General features: G+C 36.0%; 1 protein-coding gene across 4 annotated transcripts in view; it reads right to left on the reverse strand.

Annotated features, from left to right (window-relative positions):
• Positions 1 to 25,184, reverse strand: part of RSRC1 (arginine and serine rich coiled-coil 1) — a 176,537-nt gene that overhangs the window by 142,328 nt on the left and 9,025 nt on the right. For all 4 annotated transcript variants that reach the window (XM_052804052.1, XM_052804054.1, XM_052804051.1 and 1 more), the window contains one exon: positions 24,014 to 24,139. In XM_052804052.1, the coding sequence (XP_052660012.1) occupies positions 24,014 to 24,139 (126 nt within the window). The remainder of the gene's footprint in view (positions 1 to 24,013; positions 24,140 to 25,184) is intronic.

Here is a 25,184-nt window from a genome sequence, read left to right on the forward strand (position 1 = left end):
CTTCTTTCTCCCCAAACTGAAAAGCTTAAGGTAGGGACTGATGAAAAGAATAAGCAAAGAAGAAACTCACTTTATCTTTTAAAAAAAGGCATAAAATGTAATCTTCGGGGGGGGGGGGGATCAAGCATTTTAAACAGGAGAACAAAAATGAGATTACTGATTCAACAAAGTTAAGAAAACTTAAATAAATGAAGCTAAAGAGATTAGATGCATAGCAAGAAGGAAGCAAAAGGTATGCAACCCCGTATAGCGAGAAGCCAAAAATACGTATTCAGAAAGCAAAGAAATTAAACAAAAACATTTTAAAAACACAAAGAAAGAAAAGCAGTTTCAGTTCCCATATATTCCCTGCAGAGCAAAGGCCACCATTTTCTTCTGTGCACTGATACTGCCAATAGGCAAGGCCAATTTGCAAGCTCATACTGTATATACACCAGCCACGGAAAAGTTCTTAATCTGGCCCGTGGCAGCACATAACCTCACTGCTTACATAATCCAGAACTGTTTAAGTGTAAAATAATCATAGATTAGGTCCAGCCAAACTACTTCTATGCTTTTAGTCATATGACTATCAAAAGCCTGGTCTATTTATCCAAGCCTGGTCTCTACTTGGATAAAATTCCTGCAAAGAACAGTATTTCTTGGGTAGAAATGGTTTAAAGGATAGAGTTGAAACCCTTCTTTTTCACCTAAGTCCTAAAAGCAAGGACCGTCCCTTGTTACCATTACACCTAACATATACACACAAAAGGATGAATCCCTGAATTTTGGAAAAAAAATAACATTTTAATACATCCTGATTAAACTAAAACTCTCCCACAAAGTATGCAAAAGGATGTGCTATGTTTGTTTACAGGCAGATGTTACACTTTTCCTGGGATTTATTGGTAAGTACTCCCAAAACAAACTGCCACCTAAATCTTCCCTCTTACACACAACTGTTCTAAGGCCCACACCAACATTTAAAACCTGCTTAATTTCCTCCAGCTCTGAGGGAAGCTCCAATCTCTCTTACATCCCAGGCTAATTAAACCCACCTGTTAATACAATTCAAGACTAATTCTGCAACACCAAACACAAGCTTCAACAAACCAGGTGACAAGAGGACTATTCAATGAAGCCAGGATTCCCCATTTAGCTTGGTCTTCTCGGAAACCACTGCGTAACAGTTAAGTGACTGTACAAACAGATACCATCCTGCAGACATCAGGATAGAATTAAGACAATATTTAAAAGCAAGTCTGGAATGTTGTAAGCTTTAAGTCTTTGATTTTGCAATCCAAATAGCTTTCTCTACTTAATTTCCATGCTGTTTCTTCCCCCCCCCCTCCTCCTGTTAAAGAAAGAGGTAACATTCAATCTCTAACATCCACTTTTCTGTGGCAACTGCAGAATTTGAACATTGAAACCTCAGAAATTTAGGTCATGCTTTGACAACTTCAGGTAAGGCTACTGACCTCCCTCTAGTACAACAAGGCTGCAGGTAATTAAAAAATTAAGATCAAAACCAACAAGAAAAGTGACGCTTCTTATTGCCTAAAATCCTGTCCGTATTTAGTAGTGTAGTCCCCCAGCAGCGCAGGCAGGGTTCACGGGGCAGAGCCTCTCGGTAACGGCAGACGAGCAAGGACTAACCTCAAACCAGAGGGCCATTATCAGCACCTTCACAGTGCCAGGCTTAAGCGCGCTGAAAAGCTGCACGTAATGCCACAGAACTTCATTTTACAGTGTGTTACCATTTTAATAAGACAGCTGTCTTTTTAGTTTGCGTATAAGCCCCAAATCCTAAAATACCTGTTTTAAGAACACTTCATGCAAACTTCCATAAGGCCTATATTAAATCCAAAATAGGCTCTTGACAGTGGAAGATAATTTCATAAAGTGAAAATTCAAGTATACTAAATTTGCTACTCAGTGTGTAACAAGCTGCGGTACGTTTCCATTTGTTGCACAAACGAATTCACCTGTGTGTCACTATGAATTACCATTGAAATATCTTGTGCTATATACCGAGCAGGAAATAAAGACATAACTTTATGAAATGGAGCTATGAGAAGTCATCTGTGCCAAGAATTCATCAGTAAACAAAAACAAAAAGTCCACATATAAAGCAGAGAATAAAGGTTTTCTATTTTACTACTGTTGAAAAATAAAAACAATCCCGATTATTGATATTAAAGCAAGTCCCAAAGTGTCCAAATTATAGAACTACTGGAGGGGGAAAGGAAAAAAAAAAAAATCATCGAGCTGGAGAGTAGACTGCCAGCATGCACACCCCCTTCCCCCCAAACCAACACACACAAAACACCCACCCACCATGCCAAAGGTTAAGTCATTTAGTCAAGTTCAAAGATCTTCAAAGAGTTCTTAGATCCAGATAAGCCCATATGTTACCAAAATTCTGTGAAAAGCTATTACTTTCCAATCTGCTTTTCATGTCTAAGTTACAGAACACACAGATGCTTGGCATCACTCAGTATCCCTAAATTCTCACACCAGATAATCAAGGCTCACCAATAACTTTCCTATCTAAAATCCTAAGAAACGTCTTTATTCCATCAACACTTAGTCCACTTGTAAAAATTGAAAGTATCCATAAAAGCCCATTCAGTTGCTGCACAATAAGTGTTAATTTGCTAATTTCTTCACAGGTAATCAATTAAAATGTAAAATATTGGATAAAATTAGTTGCACTAAATTTAACAGCTGCTCCATAAGCATAATTAGTTTCACAAGGGCCATATGTATTCTGAACAGAGACAGAGTTGAAACAAATAAGCAGATTTTAAAACAAGTTTGAGGAAATCTGCATTTAATTAGCAGGTGGGCACTACAACTGCATAATGTTTTTATACATTTATATTTATGAAGTGACAGAAGATCTAAAGGCTTTTTAAAATGGCGTTTATTGTTTGAATGGGAACTGTTTTGCTGCATGCTAAAGTGATTTAAATCCTTATAGCTCTGCTTTGAAAAAATCATAAATGGTGAAAGAAAACATGTGGAAAACTGTAAAACTAGAAAGAATTTGCGACAAAAAGCAGATACACATACCATAACCAAAAGGAAACTACACTTAATTAAATGTACACTACATCTGGAATATCAGCCTAATAAAATGTGAAACTATTAATTTTCATTGTTCTAAAGGAAATGAGGTCAGTGTCGTTTAGTATTTCCCCAATTATATTGCACTAAAGCATTGAACTGTATCTTATAGGTACAAGCTAATCTTTTCAAAACACTGCAATTTGAAAACAGTCACTGAGGTAGACTTTTTTAAATGGAAAGAGGAATTAGAGCACAAACCCAAGACAGCTCAAACAGAGGAAAACAAGCGCTCCTTCAGTGAAGGTAAATTTTTGAAAAATAAGCTATTTTGTTGGCAAACAGCAACCACCACTCAAATGAAAGTTTCTGAGATGTCTAGTTCTTCCCTGGCATTCTTCTAAGTATCTCTCAGCTGATACAATTCTTATTAGATTATTATGAGCTCAATAGCCACAAACAAAACCCAACAAATTCATCCCTCTAACACTTCAGCAATAAATCAAAAGTCTGGGAAACAACAACGAAACACAACTGCATTGCATCAAACCTGGATATTCATATTGGTAATAAAGACATAGTGCAAACACACAACTAATTGCAGCGGAATGACATGTTCTCTTTCAAAGCGTATTAAAAGCAAGTTTCTTGTTTAACTCAACTTCACTACCAGAAAAAAAAAAAAAAAGTCATGGTACAAGTTCTTGGGGAAAGTAAAGTAATTTCAAGCATCAACTGCTGTTGTTCAGAGTGTAGAAATTATTAATACTGTATATATATTTTTAATGCAAATATGGCTACCTCTATAAAACATTTCAGGTCACTATTAGTTTGCAATTTTAAAATGCATGCATTTGAGGAAGTTAAATATAGATAATATGTATGATAACATGGTTTCTTTGTTTATTGTTAAATATAAGGTGCGTGAAGATGAAAGCAGGCAGAAGCAGAGTCAGCTTTTAAGTCTGAAATGAGACTGGTGCTAAGAGGAAAAAGAAGTTTCAAGCCAGCAGTTTAGACAGTTGGTAAGTGACAAAACAGAGGGATATTAAAGATACTAACAGTATCATCCATAGTGCCAGAGAAAACAAGATGAAATATAAACAATAACCGGAACAATCAAGAACCCTGTTCGCAGAACTGAGAAAATGGATTCACCAGATACAGGCATCAACTTGGTTCAGCAATAAACAATTCTCTGCCTATAAACTACATTAATTACATAATCAAACATTTGAGGAAATAATACCCAAAATTCCAGTAAGCTGTAATTAAAAAAAACCAAACTAGTTACTGAAAACTTGGCATGAACAGTACATAAATGCAGCCGGACACAAGAACACACAGAGAAGACACTAGAAGAAGCAAGTTTTGTTTATTCTCAAGCAGCCTGTCTGTTAGAAATCGCATTCTCCAGACTACAACCTTCTGGTCTACCTCTTCTCGCTTCCAAAGAAGACAGAAGTGCCTTCTTTGCCCCAATGCCTTGGCTATCCTACAAAGAGTCTCCTTACAGTAGCTGAAAGACTCTAGATCCAGTGCTGACGACCACAGTGGATCTCTGGCTCAGCATGCCCACGTCACCACAAAGGTGTTGGAAAACCTACAGGAGATCAACAACTGGGTGAAAAAGAACTGGCTCCAGAAATACATAAAGTTTCCTTAATTGGAGCTTTTGGGTCAGCAGTCCTTTGCTCAGAGACTCGCTTCTCGTGGAGTTCGGGCAGAACTCCTTGCCTGAGGACTGGGTGATAGAAGAGAAGCTGACTACAACCCTACCAGCTGCAGGAGCACTTTGACAAAAGCCTTCACGGAAAACTAAAACCAGAAAACAGACTTTACTAAATATTATCTGAAAACCATAAATAGAAATCATAGATTAAACAGCTGCTATTCAAGCATGGAGATAAACCATTTGGGTTTGTTGATGTGCTTTTACAAAATGCCTAACAAAGCTAGTTACACTAACCTGTACGTAACTATAACTTGCTTCCTTCATCAAATGGCTCACTTGAGGAGCATTTCCTTGCATGCAGAAGTGTGATCTACTTGAGAAGGCCAGATGCACATTACAGATACGTTTGTAAGTATATAAACTAACTGCAGCGTTATTGGATACACATTATTTTTGCATTCGGCACAGAAAACTACACACGCTATTTTTCAACAGGCTTTTTTATGCAGAGGCAGGATTGTGGGAGCAGCTGTGGCCAAAGTGTAATGAAGTGTGTTGGCTGGGATTTGGGAAGGGAGAACAGCTGTGTGAACAGCTCCCACTGATCTACTGGAATTGCAAACTGTTCCACTCCATTAGCGATGGCAGGAGGGGATTCTCTCCCCACTTTATTCCTTCAGCTTACACAGAGGTCACTAATTGCCCTAGATAGTACTGGTCCAAAGGAGCTGAGGATCTTCAGCCTCAATCTTTATCAGGGGGAAACATGCTGTATCATTCATTTCCCTTGTTAATCTGTGTGAAGACTCTGAACTGCCTCTCTTTGCTAAGATTTCGCCCCAAATTAGGACTGTCAGTTTAAGACCACATCTGGTTTTACATGAAGTGAATTTCTTTCACATCTTTCTTTTCTTAGAGACTGCCTCAAAACAGGACTGTTTTCTAACCCTGCATTCATGCAGCCATCTCATGACTGAGCAGAAAAAGCTAGAATTTCATTCTAATAATGCTTAGGTAATAAAATAACAAAGAAACAGAAGTTAGTACACTGTCCTGGCTATTAAATAAACTAAAAAAGCCACCCCTCTGATTCCCCATCCTTTCTCATTCAAGGCAGTTCTAGCAGTCTTCAAGTTCTAGACTTCAAGGGCATAAAAACCACATGCACCTACACAAATGTATGCAATACCCAGCTGCACGGATACTATATATAAACATCCATATAAAATCAAAGTTGAGGTTGATGAGAGAAGTAATTATTATTCCAGTAATCCGTTAACAACAACAACAAAAAGCTCAAATGAGTTGACAATATTCAGCTTGTCTTCTGCTCATACAAGAGTTTAAAAGTTACTCAACTGCAAGGTGAGGCAAAAGCAAAACAGTTGTTAGTTTGCCACACAAAGATAGAGGCAAGAAGGATTCCTTCCTCTCCTAACCAAATTCCAGAACTACCACTGCTTAGGCTGAAGAAAAAGCAACCAGAAGAAAAATGGGCTGCATGAAACTTCTGTTCCTTTAGATTGTATAATCCTGTAGGAACGACTTTTTACATCTTTTTTATATTCTTTAAAAAAAAAAAAAATGGGAAAACTTGAATTCTATATGAACAAATAAGGTAACATATTCTATTAGCAAGTAAATTCACCAGACTAATTAATTTATACATACACATGCAGTTATTCTAGTCTTGATGCATCTGGAATCTATTTTAAAAAACAAGGGTCCAGCTTACTTTCAGGACTCTCAATAAATACACCAAATTATTTGTTTCTACATCATGCAGGCATTAGTGACTCTGCATCTGCAGGAAGATCTGGATGTATCACACAGTAACAAAAAAGGGTCTAATTCATTTTCCAGATGGAATCACTATCCAGGTAATTATTTGTTGTAAATTTGACAACACCTCCAATATTATGTTAAAAAGTTAAGGAACATAAATGAGAGATTTCAAGGTTGAATTTTTCGCTTCCCTGGTGCCTCTGAGAAGTTCAGATTAGTTACAGGTAAGTGCTACTCTTCTGTCTCTCTCTGACAAGACCACTGTTTTATTTTTTGTGATTGTAAAACATCTAAGATTGAGGCCCCAGTCATGGTTCGAGCTTGAAGATGCTATAACATTTATGTATACTTATATCCACAAAGAGGTATTAGACAGCTGAATGAAATTACCTAAACAGATGCTTGCAATCAACTTATATCATGGGATGCTAACTGTTCTCATAAACTGCAAAAAAAACAAAAAACCCAACCCAGAGAATTACAGCACCATCACTGTCAACACAAGGCACTCAAACCAGTAAGAAGTGCTAGGATGGATCCAAAACTGAACCAACAGAAAAAAAAAAAAAAAAAAGTCAACATTTCTCATTCTTCAACACTGCAGCAAGTTGCAGTACCATTTAAAAGGCCCCAAAAAACTGATTAAAGACAAGATTAAAGCATCTGCTTGTCCATAGAAACAAATACCTAATTCAAAAGACTGGAACTATCAAGACAGCCTTGATGCACATGATGAACAGAGGTCTCAAATGACACTTTGGAAATAATACTTGGATGAAAAGCTGTGTGTCTACTTTTACTTGACTGGTAACAAATTAAACCATTACTCTGTGTTCACAATTAAGGAAAATGGAAACTTTTTGCTTTAATTCAGTGATAACCAGACATTTTAGGTTCAAATTTTGAGATGTAAAAAGTTTGAGGCATTCCATCTATACTTTTTACCACAATAGGTTTATGAAGCATAGAGAAAGCCTCTTAGAATACCACCCTCTTTTCCCAGATTAAAAAACCCTAAACCTTAACATATTTAATGAAAACAGCTGTAATTTGACTATAGGATCAAGTCTCTGAAAATTAAGTCATAAAAGGGCTTCAGAAACTCCTGAAACACACACATAAAAAAAAAGCAAAAACATATCATGCCATACTGTCAAAATCATTTGAAGACACAACATAAATAGTCCGTATATTTTATTACTATTTTCCAATACACATTCTATAAATGCAAAGACAATTTTTTAATTTTCATGCAAGTTGGACGCCTCTTACTCTAATATTTTGTATTTTACAAACACAAAGCAGATAGAGGAAAGCACAATCTTTTTTTATTATTCTCCTAGATGGATACTGAACAGCTTATTTGCTGGACACTGATGAAGAATGCATAGCTGACAGGCTTATCGGCCACAAAATCTGCTTTACTGGAAGTTATCACCTATAACCCTCTTGTGTCTTTCCCAAACCCAAACTCTAATGACTAACTAAAAACTCCAAGGAAGCGGGGAGAAGAAACTCTGAAAATTTCACTTAGTATTCTAAAAAAAGCATTTTCATCACAGAACCTGCAATTGTTACAGAAAATATTGTAAAATAAAACATATCAAGAAGAGAAACAACAAAATCTGGATTGTTCTAAAAAAATACATAAAGCAACAAAACTACTTGATAATTACACCTCAAAATGTATTACGACTGCTCTGATCAATTGATGATACTGATCAGAAACTAATTGATATTAGTCCCCGTTCAAATGGTAATAAAGATCAATTCCAATGTGATTTCTACATATCTATGCCTTTGTTTAAGATAAAAAAGATTCTCAGTTTTACCATGGAATTTTCTTCTAAGCTTTGCTTTTTGTTTAAAACATAAAATAACAAAACCTCACAAAACCACAGCAAAAACATGAAATAATTACAGACCAGCATTGCATGGCCTTCTTGAATCTGCAAGAAGCCTGCAATGGCAGCTATTATGTACTACACTCACCTCAATCTTGAAACCTGAAGGCAAGAATTAGAATGTAAACTGTATTATTTCTATCACTGAGAATATTACCAAAATTACGCAGTTAAGCCAACTCCAAAAATAAAACACTACCTATTGTGGCCTTCAAAACCTCCAGCAATTCTCTTCCCAACAGCTACATCACAACTCCCAGAATATTAACACCACTATGGGGAAGGTGGAGGGGAGGGAACTGGAACATAATGAGGTTTCAGAACTGAAAGGTGTAACATCTATTAAGCTAACGATGTACCAAGCAAGGAAAACTCTGCCACCTTCAAATGCCTCTTCAGTAGTCATTGATGTCCCCATGCCTACAATGACACCGCTAGCTGCCTGCAGTTCATTGCGCTGGCAGACAGTTATTTTACTGTTGTCTATTTTTCATGTCTCTCCAACTTTGTTTTTTCCCCACACCTATTGTTTCCTGCTACTAATCAAACTACCAAGTCTTTGGGGCTAAAATTCTATTTTGAATACTCATCGATACTGCAGACGGCACACTAAGAGCTTGATCCCTGTCTGGCACTTTCCTATTATAAGTAACATAAGGGTACACTGACTAACCACAGGCAATCAAGATATTACCATTCCTCAGATGAGATGATATCATCTCTAACAGTCTATTGTACTTCACAGTTGCAACATACTAGAAACTTGGTAACTTTGGTTACCAAGCTTCAGTTTCATAAGATGCACCAACCTTGTGATCGTATCAGCTTACTGTAAGATATGTTCTGAAATTAGGTCAAGACTTCATTGTATTATTCAGATAATTCGATCTTTTTAATTTAGCTGAAGCATGGGAATACTCCATAATTCAGATAGTTGACCGCAGTCTTTAGGAAAGCTTTCATCAGAATACTCAATATCTTACTTTATCCTGTTGCCTGATCGCAACATTCAGACTTCTAATGCCCCTTTCAGGCTAGGGGTGAGTAACAACGCAACCCCTAATTATCACCCCTGAGTAAGTGGCTCTATTGACTTGGATTTAAGATTAGAGTTGCAATCTAATGCACTTTTGCAGTCTGCGGCTAGAAATCTGTTGATACACTCCGATTTTACCAAATACCTGCTCATGGGGTCTAGCAGACAGGACAATCAAAGGTGTAAGGCGTGTAACTTTTCTTTATCCTGTAAATCAGATACAACTAAGGACCCCATGGGGATAAGTCACTGTTTCTCTCCTCAGTGAGTGGCTGAGCCCTATAACAGCACTGATACACAGGCTTTCCCTTCTTTCTATTCATGTTGATCCCACTACCTCGTTTTGATTTACAGGGTTTTCACAAGTAAATTTAACAGTAGACTGGAATCATGAAAAAGAAGACCCTTATATTCCGATTTGATAGTTAAAATTCTTGATGTCAGAGACTTAAGGAAGAATAAACAGCTGACTTGAAATTAATAATGGAGAATAAACAGATAATAATTTAAATTGAAGGCTTGCTTGAAATTCGCCTACATTTCCCATTTTTCAGACATATTTCCTCTTTGCTCTTCCAGTGCCCTATCCAGCAGCTGCTGTTTGCCCACCCATTGGAAAATAAGACACACAGTAATGTTACGAACAAAGAGCATGTACATTTTCAGTACATTCACATTTTTGAGGAACAGACAGTTTTCCAAAAGAACCCTTTGAACTTTTCACAGACAAATAAAAGATTCAGGGCAAGAATAGCATTAACAACTCTGTGTGTGTGTGTGTTCGTTCTATCAGTTGTTTGTTCTATCATTTATTTTTAAGTTGTAGCCTATAGCACAACACTCTGCCAGAATGGAGCATAAGAAGCAGCAGTGGGAAATAATACCATTTGGCCATTTTCAACTCATTTTCAGAGGAGGAAAAAACCAAACAAACCAAGAGTCATTTAACATTCCCTAATTCAAACCTTAAGGAAAGCAAAAATGATATTGATTCCTTGGCAAAAGTCTATCTTTGACCGGACAGCTTGGCCTTAGGGAGTCTCCAGCCAAGCCAAAGCAAAGGGAGATGAGTTATGAGTAACACAGGACGCAGACTGCCATAGCCCATAGTGCCACTATCAGAAGTCATCGCTGAAGAGGGACATGACATTTGCCTACATGAATCTGACTACTCTAACTTGTGGAAGGGACATGACTAGTTTGCTCAATATGGGAAATTTTGTATTTTTTATTTACTGCTTCAGTTTAGCCATCTACTCGAAAAATATTAAATTTTCTCTTCTCTGGTTTAGTAGGAGAATCAGGTCCAGATACATTTTGGAAGCTCTCACCAGAAAGGGAACAGGCCTACCTAAAATTAAGCCAAGTTGTTTATTAAATTGTTTTGTAATGTGCATTTTATTTATTTTAAAATACACTAAAAAAAGATTTTGTAAATCTTGACAAAAGATCCTTTCCTAACATATTTTCTTGGTTTGTAGTCCTCAGCTGACATAACAGTACAATCTTTACTTGTACACCACATTTTTGTTATAGGATAAAGCAACTTCACTTAAGCTGTTAGAATGCACTGCCTTAAAGAGTTCACAAAAGATTAACGACTTCTAGCTAGCAAAAATTGCATTTTGATAGTCAAAAATGAGATACAAATTTATAAACTACCTGTCAATGAACACAGGTCAGTCATATTTTCTCCCAACACACAGGCAAAAAAAAGATCTAGACCACATTTGCTGTGAATTTCACATGGCATAACACTATTTACCAGTGCCCCAATGTTGGGTAGTCTGCAGAGAAATAGCACAACATCAATACAGGAGTAAATTCAAGTTACACTAGAAAAGATGACTGCTTTAAGACAGAGAAAAGTCCAGAGGAATGGGAAGCGCTGGCCAAAGCTGCTCATCGTTTCAAAGCATGCTGCAGGTCCCTGACAGCAGTACTCCAACAAAGCCCCGTGGAATACAAGCTGATCTTCCAAAGCAAGTCCCCAACGGACAGCAGAAAGGACCTCCTGTCTTCAGGGGGGAGGACATTCAGTACGAGGACTGACTTTATAGAGCAAGGTTGGCAATGGGGTCCACTCAGAACCCCAAATTCCACACAAACGTGTTGATGTTGAAATTTGGTAGTTACATATATGTATGTTTAAAGTTCTGTGAACAGTTTTAGAAGTAACATGACAGCTCTACTCATGTGATCCCCATTGCACTGCCATATTACATCAAAGAAAAATATAGTCATCAGTAGTTACAATTTTGACTAACACCAGAATTTCCAATACAACCAATCAGAAAGATCAAAGGCAGATTAAAACTGTTGTTTCACTCAGAAACGTAGTTCCTAGTAATAGTTTTGATAATCTACACAGCAGCATTTCCATTACCACGTATTTGATGGGACTTCATAAAATAAAATTCCTAATGAGTATCAATAAGTAAGGCTAGTTGTATTTTATACAGTTTTTCTGTCTTGAATATTTGTTTACAAAAGTGATCTCTTCTCAAAGATTACCATTATAAAAGTCTCAAAATTAAAACAATTAAAAAAAAACTTGAAAGAATTCTGCAGCTTTCCTTAAGGATTAGTTTATATTTTAGTGTATGCTACCACAATTCACTTGCTTTAACCCTTTATCTGTTATTTGAACTAGTATTTCATGAATAATTGACTTTTTTGCTTTTTTAAAATTAACAACTATTTTCAATCTTACACTATTACCAAATCTGAACAATTCTTTTTTAAACTTATGTTTTAACATTAAATTACTAGAACCACATTTTTTGTAGCAAAAAATGGCAAAGCTGACCTTTATTTTATTAGCCTACAATTTGCTCACTAGTGTTTTCTTAAGCTATATGAATGCCTTATGTACGCTGACAACATCCCACAGATGGTTATGATTATGTTCAACAGGACAACGCACTCACTGAAAACTTTCACAGACGCTTACCTAATGGGATGTCACATTAAATCTGACATAGTAAGATAAAATAACTACATACTAATTATAACATCTCAAAAAGGTCATTTTCAAACGATAGTCACAACATTTCTAACGTAATTATTGACAGAACCGGCACACTAACAGTCATGTAAGAATGAGTTTTTAAACAAGTGTGATTATTACATAGTTTTCTTCTGCCAGAAGATGTCCTTGAATATACATAGCTGTCAACATCTTGGAAATAGATGCCCCCAACTACAAAACTCTGGTAAACGTCAGAATTCGATTTGACTACTACTTGCTTCCTCTCTTAATGCTTAATGACTAATTCCTCAGAGATACCCTTAAAAGCCCTAAAATGTTGTCCTTGGGTAGAAACTTTCACTCAGCAATCAATCGGGAGCAAATTAGATGATTGTGTTGAAATGTACCGCACTGTTTAAGCTAACAAATGAATGAAGAAAGGTAGTATATCGGAACATATGCCACTACACTCAAGTTGCTAAAAGGGTCTGTTGGAAGAATATTTGGTTTCCAGTGAAGCTAATATGCTATAAGAAGGGACAGTGATGAAAGAATACCAAGTCATATGGAAATCCAAATATAGTGACAGACACAATTATTTTACTAATTGCTAATGAATACAGTCAAGTGGCTTCAAAAAGCAAAACTTTGCTTGGACTACTTCAGGTTTTGACCTCTGCATGAGCAAATGCATTTCAAACTGAAGCCCACCAAAATTGATTAACGGCGCCAGCCAAGGCCAGCATGTAGTTGAAGCTTTTTTCCATCTATCACATGGCCCCAAGGATAGTTAAATGAACCTTAAAATGGCTACAAACAGCTCAATGACTACACAGACTCCTGCCAATTAGAAATAATTAGGCAGTCATTTTGGTGGTAAGTCTTTTTAAGTGCATACATAATGATGCAATGATGCTTATTAGCGATCTCATATGAGCTATGCTCAAACAGCCTGGAATAATTATGCAACTATCACAAAGCCTTGCACATCTCTGTACTTCACCTTAATGCATTTAAAAATCCACTTCATTACCTCCAGTAATTAATCCTCCATTAATTGCAGGAAAAGCCCAGTTTACCGTGCTTCGTTTCTAATTATCTTATAAATAGTTATGGTTCTAATTAATGTGTTCATTAAGCTGAATATCTTTCTCAAAGCCATGCTCAGAGCAAAGGTTCTGCTTTTGAGAGAAAAAGCCTAACTAGCCATAAGGTGAGGCCATTTTGGTTGTATTTGCTTTTATTTTAGTATATTCAACCTCCTAATTGGCATTTAAAATCTAATTTGGAAGAACTTCAAGAAGACTATATAGTAGAAAGATAGGAAAAGGATTTTCTTTTTTTTTTACCCATTCTCCAATCAAGAAGCTTAGAGCTTTAACAGGAAAACTTTTAGCATATCTTTTTGATATAGACTGGTAACAGATTTTCAGTACTATGCCACAGATTAATTTAAATTCTATTATGATTCAGCATACCCCTGCATGTTTCCATATAAGAGAAGCAAAAACTATAGAAGAATAGTTATCTAACAGTATAGGCATAGTTTATAAAAAAACATACTACTGCCCTTGCCTTCATTTCTAGGATATAAATCAGCAGTACAGAATTACAAAAAAATTGAAATCAGTTATTCAAGCTGAGCAGAATATAACCCTTTAAAGTCAATGAGAGTTTTTCAGTGTGCCTTAGTAGGAGTTGATATGATCCTATGAAAACTGCAACTGAAGAATATCTTAAAATAATTTTTATGGATAAGGAAACTCCATACTGAAAGCATATGTTTCACAGTATTTTGGAGGTGTGCATATAAGAATCTGCAGAAAACTTAAAGATTCAAAATAAAAAACTTCTACAAAAGTACTATCAAAATATTTAAGTTACAGTTAATATTAAGGCATAAATATTAACTTCCTATCTTTTCCTAGATTATTTTTTTAAAATACACATTATATTTAAATACATCTCTCTCCAGTTACACCATGCAAAAACAAACAGAAGTTTTCACACCTTTTCCTTATGTGATCATATATTTAACAAAATATTTTGCTCAGATAGTTACTTAAACACTGTTTTAACAGTAAAAGGACAAAGGCTCTACATATGCCTGAAATTATCAAATTCTTTTGGTAATCTTTTCTTCCTATAACATCACACCTTGGTAAAATCTGGAATCATTCAAGTCAAGTGCAGCTTTGCCATCGACCCCAAGAGGGCTAAAGTTTTATACCAATAAACCTATATTAGGACCAGATGAAGTGTTATCATCTATACATATTCTTGCTCTTGCATTTCAGGGAGACAGGGTGCCTTGCCTTAGAAACTGGCAACACTCCCTGCTCACAGTGCCTCACTCTAGCTTTAAAATTGCCTCTCACCTGAACTCAACTTGAACGACCCAGGCTTGACCCTTTTTTTCCCAGCCCAACCCACATTCTCCCTATGGGGGCATCTCACCCTGTTCTCTTGCTCCTCACTAAAAGAGAGCAAGAGAGCGCACTTTCAGACAGATCAGCGCACTGAACTGTCCTGAAGCATGATGTGGGAAGAGAAGACAGGCACTAAAGGATGAAGGGACAGTAAGGAAAGTGTCAGAGCACCCCACCTTTCATCAGCTTAATCTGGCATGAACTCGCTCCCAAAGCACGCTTTGGTCATAATATCAATAAAAACTGGCAGCTGCCTACCTGGATCTTGAAGTACAATTGATTTATATGGGATAAAATTTGTTTGTACAAAGGTACCAGAAATACTGTATGCGGCAGCTACTGTCCTACTCACGAAGAAAGCAGTGCCCTGCTACTGAGCAATGGTTTCAGCTGAAATCTTGGACAAAAGCAGTGAGCAAAGAATTCCAGGGCACGTATACCGATTTATAGAAAAGAGTGATCATCTCTAAAAAACAAATCAACAACAAGAAGAACCTCTAAAGCAAGAGTCAGCAACTACCATCTCTGCCACAAAGATGGACTTTCAAAGGCCTACAGCACAGCTAGGAGCAAAGAACTGTAACGCCTTGAGAAAAATAGCTCCAAAAGGCAGTGGTCCCCAGGTCCTGGCTCCCAGGAAGTTCCGGACTAGCTTCCAGCCACAGAGGCAAGACATTACTGATGAACATCATCTTATCTCTCCAGTAATTGATTTCTCCCAGGACCTGATATATTTCTAGCAGCATATTTAACCTCTAGTTTGAAAAAAGCATAGCATCAGGCACAGCGTACTTCAAATGCTGTTGCTGACCCCTGATCCAAGGTGGCTGGTTATAAACACAACAGTCTTGTTATAACTGCCCCTCATGTAACTTGAATAAAAACCACAAGAGTAATATACAAAGATAATTGAGAAGGACTATGGTAACCAATCTATTAATACCTAAAGTAAACATGGCAAGGAATCTGTGGAAGAAACAGTAATCCATCATTAAAACTATCGTGAACAGGGAAGCTGAATTAGGGTTGTACATGTAATCTTAACTCCGGCACATACAACTTCAGCAAGGTTGACTTAGGCACATTCAACAAAATGCAGGTTCAATTTTTGAAATACATGGGGTTGACAGCTACTTGTATTCTACTGTTACAGGGTAACTGTTACTCTTGCTAGGTTTTTTTTACATTCTGATGAGTCCCATAGGAAAGATACAGTAAAACACTTTTTCGGCAAAAATACATGGTTTCTGCCAGCATCTTTTTGAACTAGATTCTGTTACTGTCATACGTTATTAGAAATAGAAAGAAAGAATGAAAGATGGGAATAAAGTAAACAGTAAAATGTTTCTATTAATTCTGCAATTTTGTGTTTCACATTTTGATAATCACTCTGGAAACAGCAGCAATTTACATAGCAAACAATGACGGTCTTATATTACCAGTGCATCTTTAAGACATCTGCTATATGTTGGTTTGCATAGCTGCCTCTAGAAACATGAGCTCTGCAGCAAAAAATAACAGATTCTATTTCATGGCCAGAGCTTTGAAAGCAGAGAAAGAGAGGATTAAAAAAAAAAAAAAAAAAAAAGGCAAAAATACATAGTAGTTTAGAATGTAGACACATCAAAATCAAAAAGCTGATTCTCCACTAAGGGGAATCATATTCTTCTTGTCTTCTTGAGTACCTTTTCCCAAACAGAAAACCGAAGCATAAAAAAAAACCAACCCCAAAAACCACCAACCTGCAAATATGCCCCTTCCCAAAGGGAGAAATAAAAGGTTTTAGAAAAATAAGAAGCTATACTTGAAACACATTCTGTGTACTTAACACCTGGACCGCTTTAGAAAAAAAAGTTTACATGTAATTAGACTCAATATTTAGCTCTAAATGAAGAGCACTTATGCATTCATATCTTTTTTTAAGGCTTTTTTTTTTTTTTTTTTTTTTACCAATGAAAGGCATCAAAGCAACTGTCACTAGCAGCTATCTGGCCTTATTGATAACTTAAGGGCCCTTGGCGTTGCCTTATGAAGTTTAATTTCCCAAAGCGGTCAATTAGATCTCGGTAATGTGCTCATTGGTGGGTTATTGCTCTAGGATATCTTCAGTGCTACTGCTTCACCTCTGTATCTTTTCCAGTATAGTCATGTAGACAAACTGTTAAGTTCCTTTTGAAAGAAGTCTGTTGTTATAGCTAAAAAATATTTTTAGAGACTAGTGGCGATACAACCTGTAATGCAACAAGATCCTAAATAAAAACTGCAGGTTTTGATTTATTGTGCGAAAAATAAGAAATGGGATCTGACATTACCATCCACAGAAAAACTGAAGATCACATGAGCAAACTCAGTAATCTGAATTTCACTAGTTCTTCCCTGCCCCAAGCCTTTATTTGAAGTTTAATGAAAGAAACACTACAATATCTTAATTAAATATACATTCTAATGGACCAAAGACTCCAGACTTCCCCTTCCCCACCAGTGAGAGACAAACATGTAATATTTACACTGATTCCTTACATAATTATGTGGGTCTGTACAGCTAGCTGCATGCAAGTGTGTTAATTTGTGTAGCAAGGACAGAAGAAAAAAATATCCTAGGCAGCAGATCAAAACTTTAAAAGAATAATAACTCCAGTAGCTACTACCAGGCAAAAAAAAGCAGCAATGAAACATTTCAAAAGAAATACTCTGATTAAATAGCATTGCTTGATTTTTTATAGGACTTTTATCTGCTTCTCTTCGGAAAATTCTTGGATCCATTTCCAAAGGAGGTATTTCCAAAGCATTTTTATAGATTAAGACAGCTTTTCAACACTGTCTGACAGTATGTGCCCAACCTTGTGCTTCACAGTTGTCTTGTCATTTCTTGTTTCTTCGAGCAGATACACAGATAGAGCCATGATTGTACCCTCTCCCCCTGTAGCTATGTCATTGCTCCGACTCAATACTGCTATTGTTACTCAAATTTCACTTCCTAATTCCTTCCATCTCCTTCCCATCAGACAATAAAACTCATATTGTCTGATGTCTGCAGGATGGGCAATTCAGAAAACCTTCACTTTCTTCCCTAAGCCTTTCCTTTTCCCCAGAACAGCTAACATCACCTATGTTAACACTGACTCCCATAGGCAAGACCTCTACTCTTCAACTGAAACCAACTTCAACTTTAATCCATACATCTGCATCATACTTCAATTTAGTCTTTCTTTACAACACTCTTAAAAATCAGTCTTCTAAGTTCACACAACTGCAATTCATCTTATTTGTGTGATGATCTTTGCCCAATACTTGAGCCATTTAATTCTCTTTTTCCCCCTTTTTTTAATTAATCTCTCCTCTACCTCCTCCTGTTCCTCCATAAACTCTCAGCCTAATTTGCAAGGCCCCTCCCAATTTTTTTCTTTGTTTATCTGCCATTATCTCATCTATTAGACATTGCTGCTGACATTGATGTCTACCTCAAAATGTACGTCCCTTTTATCTTCCTCTCTCCTAAGAACTTTTATTTTCTTTTCAGACCAATGCTGTTCTAGAAAATTCTTCCTGAAGTTGTTCATAATTAAAACTCTGCATTGTAAGCTATTAGAAGCTATCCATTAGTGTGTGCTAACCAGAACAGACAGATACAGCCCGTAACTAAAAGGAAGTTTTGAACACAAGTTAGTATAGATTATGTCTTGATCCAACACTTGTTATCAGCTGGAAGATCTGACAGGCCCGGATTTTAATTTGGAAAGACTCTAACACATTAGTACTACCACAGTAAAATAATAAGATGCATGGAAAAAAGAGAGACTGAAGACAGACCCACTCCTATTCACCATTCCAAGTAATGCAAATACAAAAGCATTCAATGATTATATCTTTGAAAAGTCTTACAAACAACATTTCACTGCGCAGTATCGACTCTTGACTAAAATATTTCCTACCAATGGTTTGGATTTATTTTTAAGAAGATATTAAAATATGAAATTCTCAAAAACCAAAAAGAACCCTCAGGCAAAAGATGACTGACCCTTGCCAGTACTTCAAACTGAAACCTGCAAAAAGCTTAAGATCTTCCCTATACGGTGACACACTATAAAGAACACAGGTAAACAACTGATACATAGCAAGGATTTACAGCTTGCCCCAGCCATGAGTAAGTGTCTGAATGAAGCTATGACCTTTCTGAGAACAGCTCAAACCCAACAGCAAGAATCTCTAACTTCAGGGTAAGCATTGTCTAGTGTTCTATTTGTGTTTGAAGCAGCAGTGTTGAAAATGCATCTAGGAAAGGGGTGGTGGGGAATTCTTTTCTTGTAATTCCATCATCACTGTGTGTCATAAACCAGGCAATGCAAATTACACTATCTTTAGGAGATCACTAAATTTGTAAACCTAACTATTCAGTATGTATACCAAGACAGCACTATTTTAAAAAAATTAATGGGGGTTTACTATTATTTATTTAATGACCCTTTTCACACTGCACTTCTCTGCATGACTAGAGGACCCTATTTTTAAATATTACAAACTCTAAGAGCTAAACACAAAGAATTCTGGCAGGCTATGAGGCTTGAACATAAGTTAATTCTAGTTTACATTGCTAGGATAATGGCAACTTCAGTTAACAAGCTGCTTTTTCATACCAAAAACCAAGTCTATTCCAAAGCCACCCATAAGAAGTAGGTCACCCTGCCACTGGACTGCAATAAGATGCACACATTGCAATAGTAAATCAATTAGACTGGAAGAATGGTAAAGAAATAAGATGTAACCATGTACCCCCCCACACACTGGAATAAAAAAAACATAACCAAAAAACAACACACTGATCAAACACTGCCTTCACTGACAGTCCAAAGGGCATCAATTCTACATACGGGATTACTTTACACATGGTATTTTCTCTTCTTAGATATGTATAGGTGTACTAGCTGTTATTGTGTCAATCTTTAAGTTGAACTGTGTTAAAGATATTTCAAGGCAGCAGTTTTCAGTTTAACGTAAAGGGAAAAGCCAAAAACACTTGGCAGACAATAAAAACAAACTTGCATATTTAAAGGCAATTACAGTGAAATACTCTATAATCACAGAATTGTATGAAATCAAGGAATAAAGGTTAACATATTTTGGTTAATTCTATTTAAAGCTACATGAATTAAAAGATTTGCATTACAAGTTCTGATGTAAAGTAAGTATTTTCACATACGATTAACTTGTAGAACAATTGCAGTGAAAAAATCTAAAAATATTAACTAGACCATCCACACAGAAATTATATGAAATCCGAGTTTCTCCATTCCAGAGAAGCATAATATTCTAATAAGAACTATCCTAATCTTCACCCAGCAATAATTTCAAGATGATATTATTATTCTCATTTCCTTGAATAATATCCATACTCCAGGGCCATTTTCCTTCTCATATTCAATATCATGCATGCTTGTATCAAGATTCCTTTCTTCATATCCTGTCACAGTATCAATCACTGCCTCCTGTCCACTCAATCCACTTTTGATTTATCAGCCGCCGTCTTTCTGGACTCCATAACTCGACCCAAACCATTTTAGCAAGACATTGACAAATAGCACCCAGTATCACATCAACCTGTTCCACTTAGTAAACTAAGAAACAGTAACTGTGACATCTCTGCATAAGTATTCCATTCTATTCCCCAGACTGATGTATATTAATGAGGAGATGGTATTTGAAATGCTTCTTCCACATCAGCATCTAATATGATCAAATTAGGAAATGGGATGATTTATTAAATTTCGTAGAGCTGAAATATTTCTTTATATCACTGTATGTGTGGTTTCAGAAAGTGAGCTGTTGCTTTCAATTTTTCTACTGAGGATGTGCCTGCATTTCACAGACGAATTATTGTCTTTAAAAAGATTGCAGGAAGGCGAAATGTTATTAAGCAAATGCTCAGTAAAACAAACTAAATCGGTTTTAAAATTCCTAATTTAATGTAAATCTTGGTTGTTTTGCTGAAATTCAGTTTGTGATCTTATTAAGTCATATTTGCATTGTACTATCTTGCTGTAGGACAGCTTTAAATTTATAGCATTACTAGGAAGCCCCACTTTTTTGACTCTAAAAAATGCATCTAAAATAAAATAGTTATAATATGCACAAGTTTTCTTAGTTTCTAAAATAAAGTACCAAAAAAAAAATAATTTTAGGTTACAAACAATACCTACTCAAAATATTTTTCAAACATGTCATTGTAAAAATCTAACTTTTCAGATTAAAACTTGATATTTCAGTATTTTTACACAGTTGGAGCTCCGTAAATCATTCACTCAAATAACTTCTCTAACATAGGTGTTTTATTAAAAAAAAAAATTTACATTACAGCCACATATACTTTTACCAACATTTTCACTACCTTGAAAAACAAACTATCTTAATTTGATGGGGGACTGTGGGGAGAAAAGACATTATGGGATACAGAATTTGTGACACCTGCATGACTTATACCAAAACCAAATCCAGTGATTTAAAGATACCACGTAATGGACCTTAACTTCCAATATGAAATTCGTTTTCTAGTGTCAGTCCCATTCCCACTGGGGGGGGGAGGGGGGAACCCCAAACAACAAAAAAACAAAACCCACAGTTGCTCAGGTCCTAAAAGGTGGTACTCTGAAGGTACAACAGTAATGTCACAAATACAAGTAGCATAGAGATGATCTGCACTTTATTGCTGTCTCTCATATTGCTGCTTTTCAGGTGGGTCAGTAGATTTTACTCCCTGCCACTGGCAATTCAGAAGTTGGAGATCGACAAGAATACTTTAGTGAGTAACACACTCTTTGCTACACTAACACAAGGTGTTTTATTAGCTAGTTTACATAAGTGTTTTCTCAGTACTTACCTTTAAATATCTATGAAAATAAGTTGTCCCACCCAAGCAAAAAAATTAATTAATTACAGATGCCACATTCTTATAAAAATTCCACTTCAGCATTACAAATACATACATTTCCTAAGATAAATATTGTCTCTTCGCATTTAACAGCTTTGGATGGATTTTTCTTGCCTGACTGCTTTTTTAAATTCATTTCAACTTCTGGTATCCACAACCTCCAACAAGCAAGGGCTTCCACAGCTTAATTACGTGATACCTAAGAACCATCTCCTTTTGTTTGACTAGGATTTGCCACCAGCTGACTGTTCACTTGATGCCTGCCCCAGGTCTTACATTGGAGGAGACAAGCAACACTCATTCCTAAATCACCTTTTCACACTTTTTTTTTTTATTATTTTATTTTTTTAAATACCTCTCCATCATATTCCCTCTTTCCCCCACGATCTCTTTTCCAGCCTGAAGAATCATAATGTACCCAGTCCTGTTAGGAAAGCTGTTCATACCTTTGATCAAGTGCACAAGACAGATTTTGAGATAGCAAAGAAAGGAACTATTTAGCATGGCTGCGACTGCCTCAGCACTAACAGGGAAAACACAGGCCTCTAGTAGCAGCTTCCTGCAACCTATTTAACTCTTCTCCAGAAATAAGATTAATCCATGGCTTCTCAGTGTAACATTACAGCAGAGAGCAGACTTGGAAAAAAATCACAAAAAAGGATTCAATGTGTCCTGTTGGTTTTAGTTTTAGGCTTTTAACATGCCAAAAGACCCTTCTATTATAATTTAGGATGTTATTTATAAATATTTTCCCTGAAGAACGATATCTGTGAATAGTAACATCCTCTAAAGTGACATGCAGCTATACCTTCGTAGCTATAGCACTGAAAAGCTAGTATATTTTATACTTAAAATATTTTATATGCAGTATTTCCTAGCACAAATTAAATAAACAGTAGTCATGGTTTTAAAGTTTTAGGTGCATAATTTCCATATATTGCAATGATAATTAACATCAGTAAACCCCTTGGAAAAGATGACCATTAGACTATGTCTAATGAGATCTGCAATTTATACTTACTACAATAAAAATTAGATCTTTAAATCAGGTTATTGTATTTCCTAATGCTGAGTATCTGACATACTGAAAAACACCTTCATTTTCACCTTATTCTTTTGACATTTCATTGTTTTAAAACTGATTTTGTTAGCAAAACAGTGGATATTTACAGGAATATTTCTACACACAGCACAGTAGCTTATCTGGGGTCTACAGCTCAGGTGGTAAGTATACTCAAAGAGGGATCAGACAGTTTAAATAACCCAATTGGTACTACAAAGGCATTGCAGCAGTAAGTGTCCAGGCAACTATTATAATGAACAGCTGTGAATAAGTCATGAGAGAATACAAATAAAAGAAAGTGAAACAGTCACATCTTTCAACAATTTCTCAACATTTAGAGGCAACAGCTCTACTCATTTGGTATATGAAAAGAACATGTTTTACTAAATTCTTAGTGCAGGTACACAAAATTACCTGGTTGAAGATCTGTAAACACATACCAAAAAAGCTTTGATCTGCCTGATACACTCAATAATTAATTTAAATTAATTATTAAATGCTAACAGTAATTCTGATATCCAGGGATAAACTTTACTTAAACTTCTTAATTGAAAAATACATGCACACACAAAAATTGAGCTTCTTTTAATTACAAGACTATGAAACAGATTTTATAATACAATTTGCAACATCTGATTAAGATTTAAGTATTTAAATTATGTTTATTATTGAAAATATTCATTTGTCACAATCCAATTTATGAAAAATTTCAGCACCATAGATATCTTTAAATATTAAGAAAAATTTGCATAACTAAATACTCATCTCTTTCCAAGGGAAATACAGATGAGAAAATAACAGTTTAGTCTGATCTTCAGGGAGCCAATGTTATGCATGGGAGTTATGGAAATCGGCAATCAAAAAAAATCCACAAGAAGTTTTCAGATGATTACAGTTAAACCAAGGTGACTTTATTAATGTTTTCTGCACTTGGTCAACTGCAAAATATGTAACTTATCTTCAAAACCAACTGTTCCACCAGTGTAATGTAAAGATTTAGTACATCAAAAGCACAGCATAACGATTTCAAATTAGGAAGAGTTCAAGTGACAAGTAGTCCCGACAGTCAGTTGCAACCATTATTTCTATGTATATTCCAAACTCAGTAACTATAGGGACATTTGAAATGAATGTTTTTACAGTAGAATTAATAATTCTTTTTCCTAGAAAAGAGTCTTACCTTCTTGTTCTACTTTTTGATCTTGATCTTTGAGACCTGTAGGATTTGCCTCTGCCCCTTGATCGGCTACGACTGCGTTTTCTTCTAGAACCGTATGAAGAACTACTGCTCGATCTGTGTCTGCGTCTAAAACAAAACCATGCTATTAGCGTGCTACTGCTTCTAAAAAAAAAAAAAAAAAAAAGAAAAAAACAGAAAACCAGGACCAAAACCCTAACAGTTTACTTAAAAGGGACATACAAACCTGTGGGTTTTGTATTATGTTGTAGAAGCCTCGAATACCACTATTACACTGTAATAAGTAATTCACATACACACGGGCAATGCCTATCTTAAAGAGCTTATATTCTAACATATACATCCCAAGACAGAAAAAGGGTAGATGGAGAAACAAAAGTTAACTGGTTGGCCTAAAATCATGCAATACCTCAAGGGCAAAGCCAGGAACACAACCCAGCTCTCAATGGTTTGTAGTCCCATGACCAGCTCATTGGAATTCACTGCCTTTTTACCAACCCTAAGGTTGAGGAAACATTTAGAACCTACATTCTCAGCAGATTTACACAGAAATACACCATATGGGATAAGGACTACAACTCCAGCACTAAAAATTAAATTAATAAAATGTTAACTTCTGCATTGCTACTCTATACAATTATTTCCAGTCATACTATGTACATACATAAAATATAAACATAAGAATGTATTCTTAGGTGTGCATAATTTAAAATATTTTATGTGTATATATAACCTTACAGATTTCAACTTTCGTAACATGCAATCTTTGTTCTGCTCTGATGCAGACACACACACCCCCTTTTTTAGTACTATTATTAATCAGTGTTAATTTATTCCATCTGAGCTTAGAAGTTTTCTCCTGAGTTCAGCCAGGAGTCAGAAAGGTATCTTCCTTTTCCCCTCCCACCCAACCTGCCCGTTTCATTTATTCAAAGGATAAATTCTTACACACAAAGGAGAAAGGTGGAAGCATAGATACTAAATACATAAATTAAACCAACTAATCCCAAAACTGAGGGGAGGGATGCCTTCCAAGTCTCAATCTTAAAATCTCCTCTCCGTCTCCATCTCCCTAACAGCTAACTAAATAACAATTACAATCCCTATGAGAACTTCCATATTTTTGGCCTTTATTAGGTTTGGTTAATATTAA

This window comes from Harpia harpyja, chromosome 12 (genome assembly GCF_026419915.1).
Source record: "Harpia harpyja isolate bHarHar1 chromosome 12, bHarHar1 primary haplotype, whole genome shotgun sequence".
NCBI classification, from domain to species: Eukaryota; Metazoa; Chordata; class Aves; order Accipitriformes; family Accipitridae; genus Harpia; species Harpia harpyja.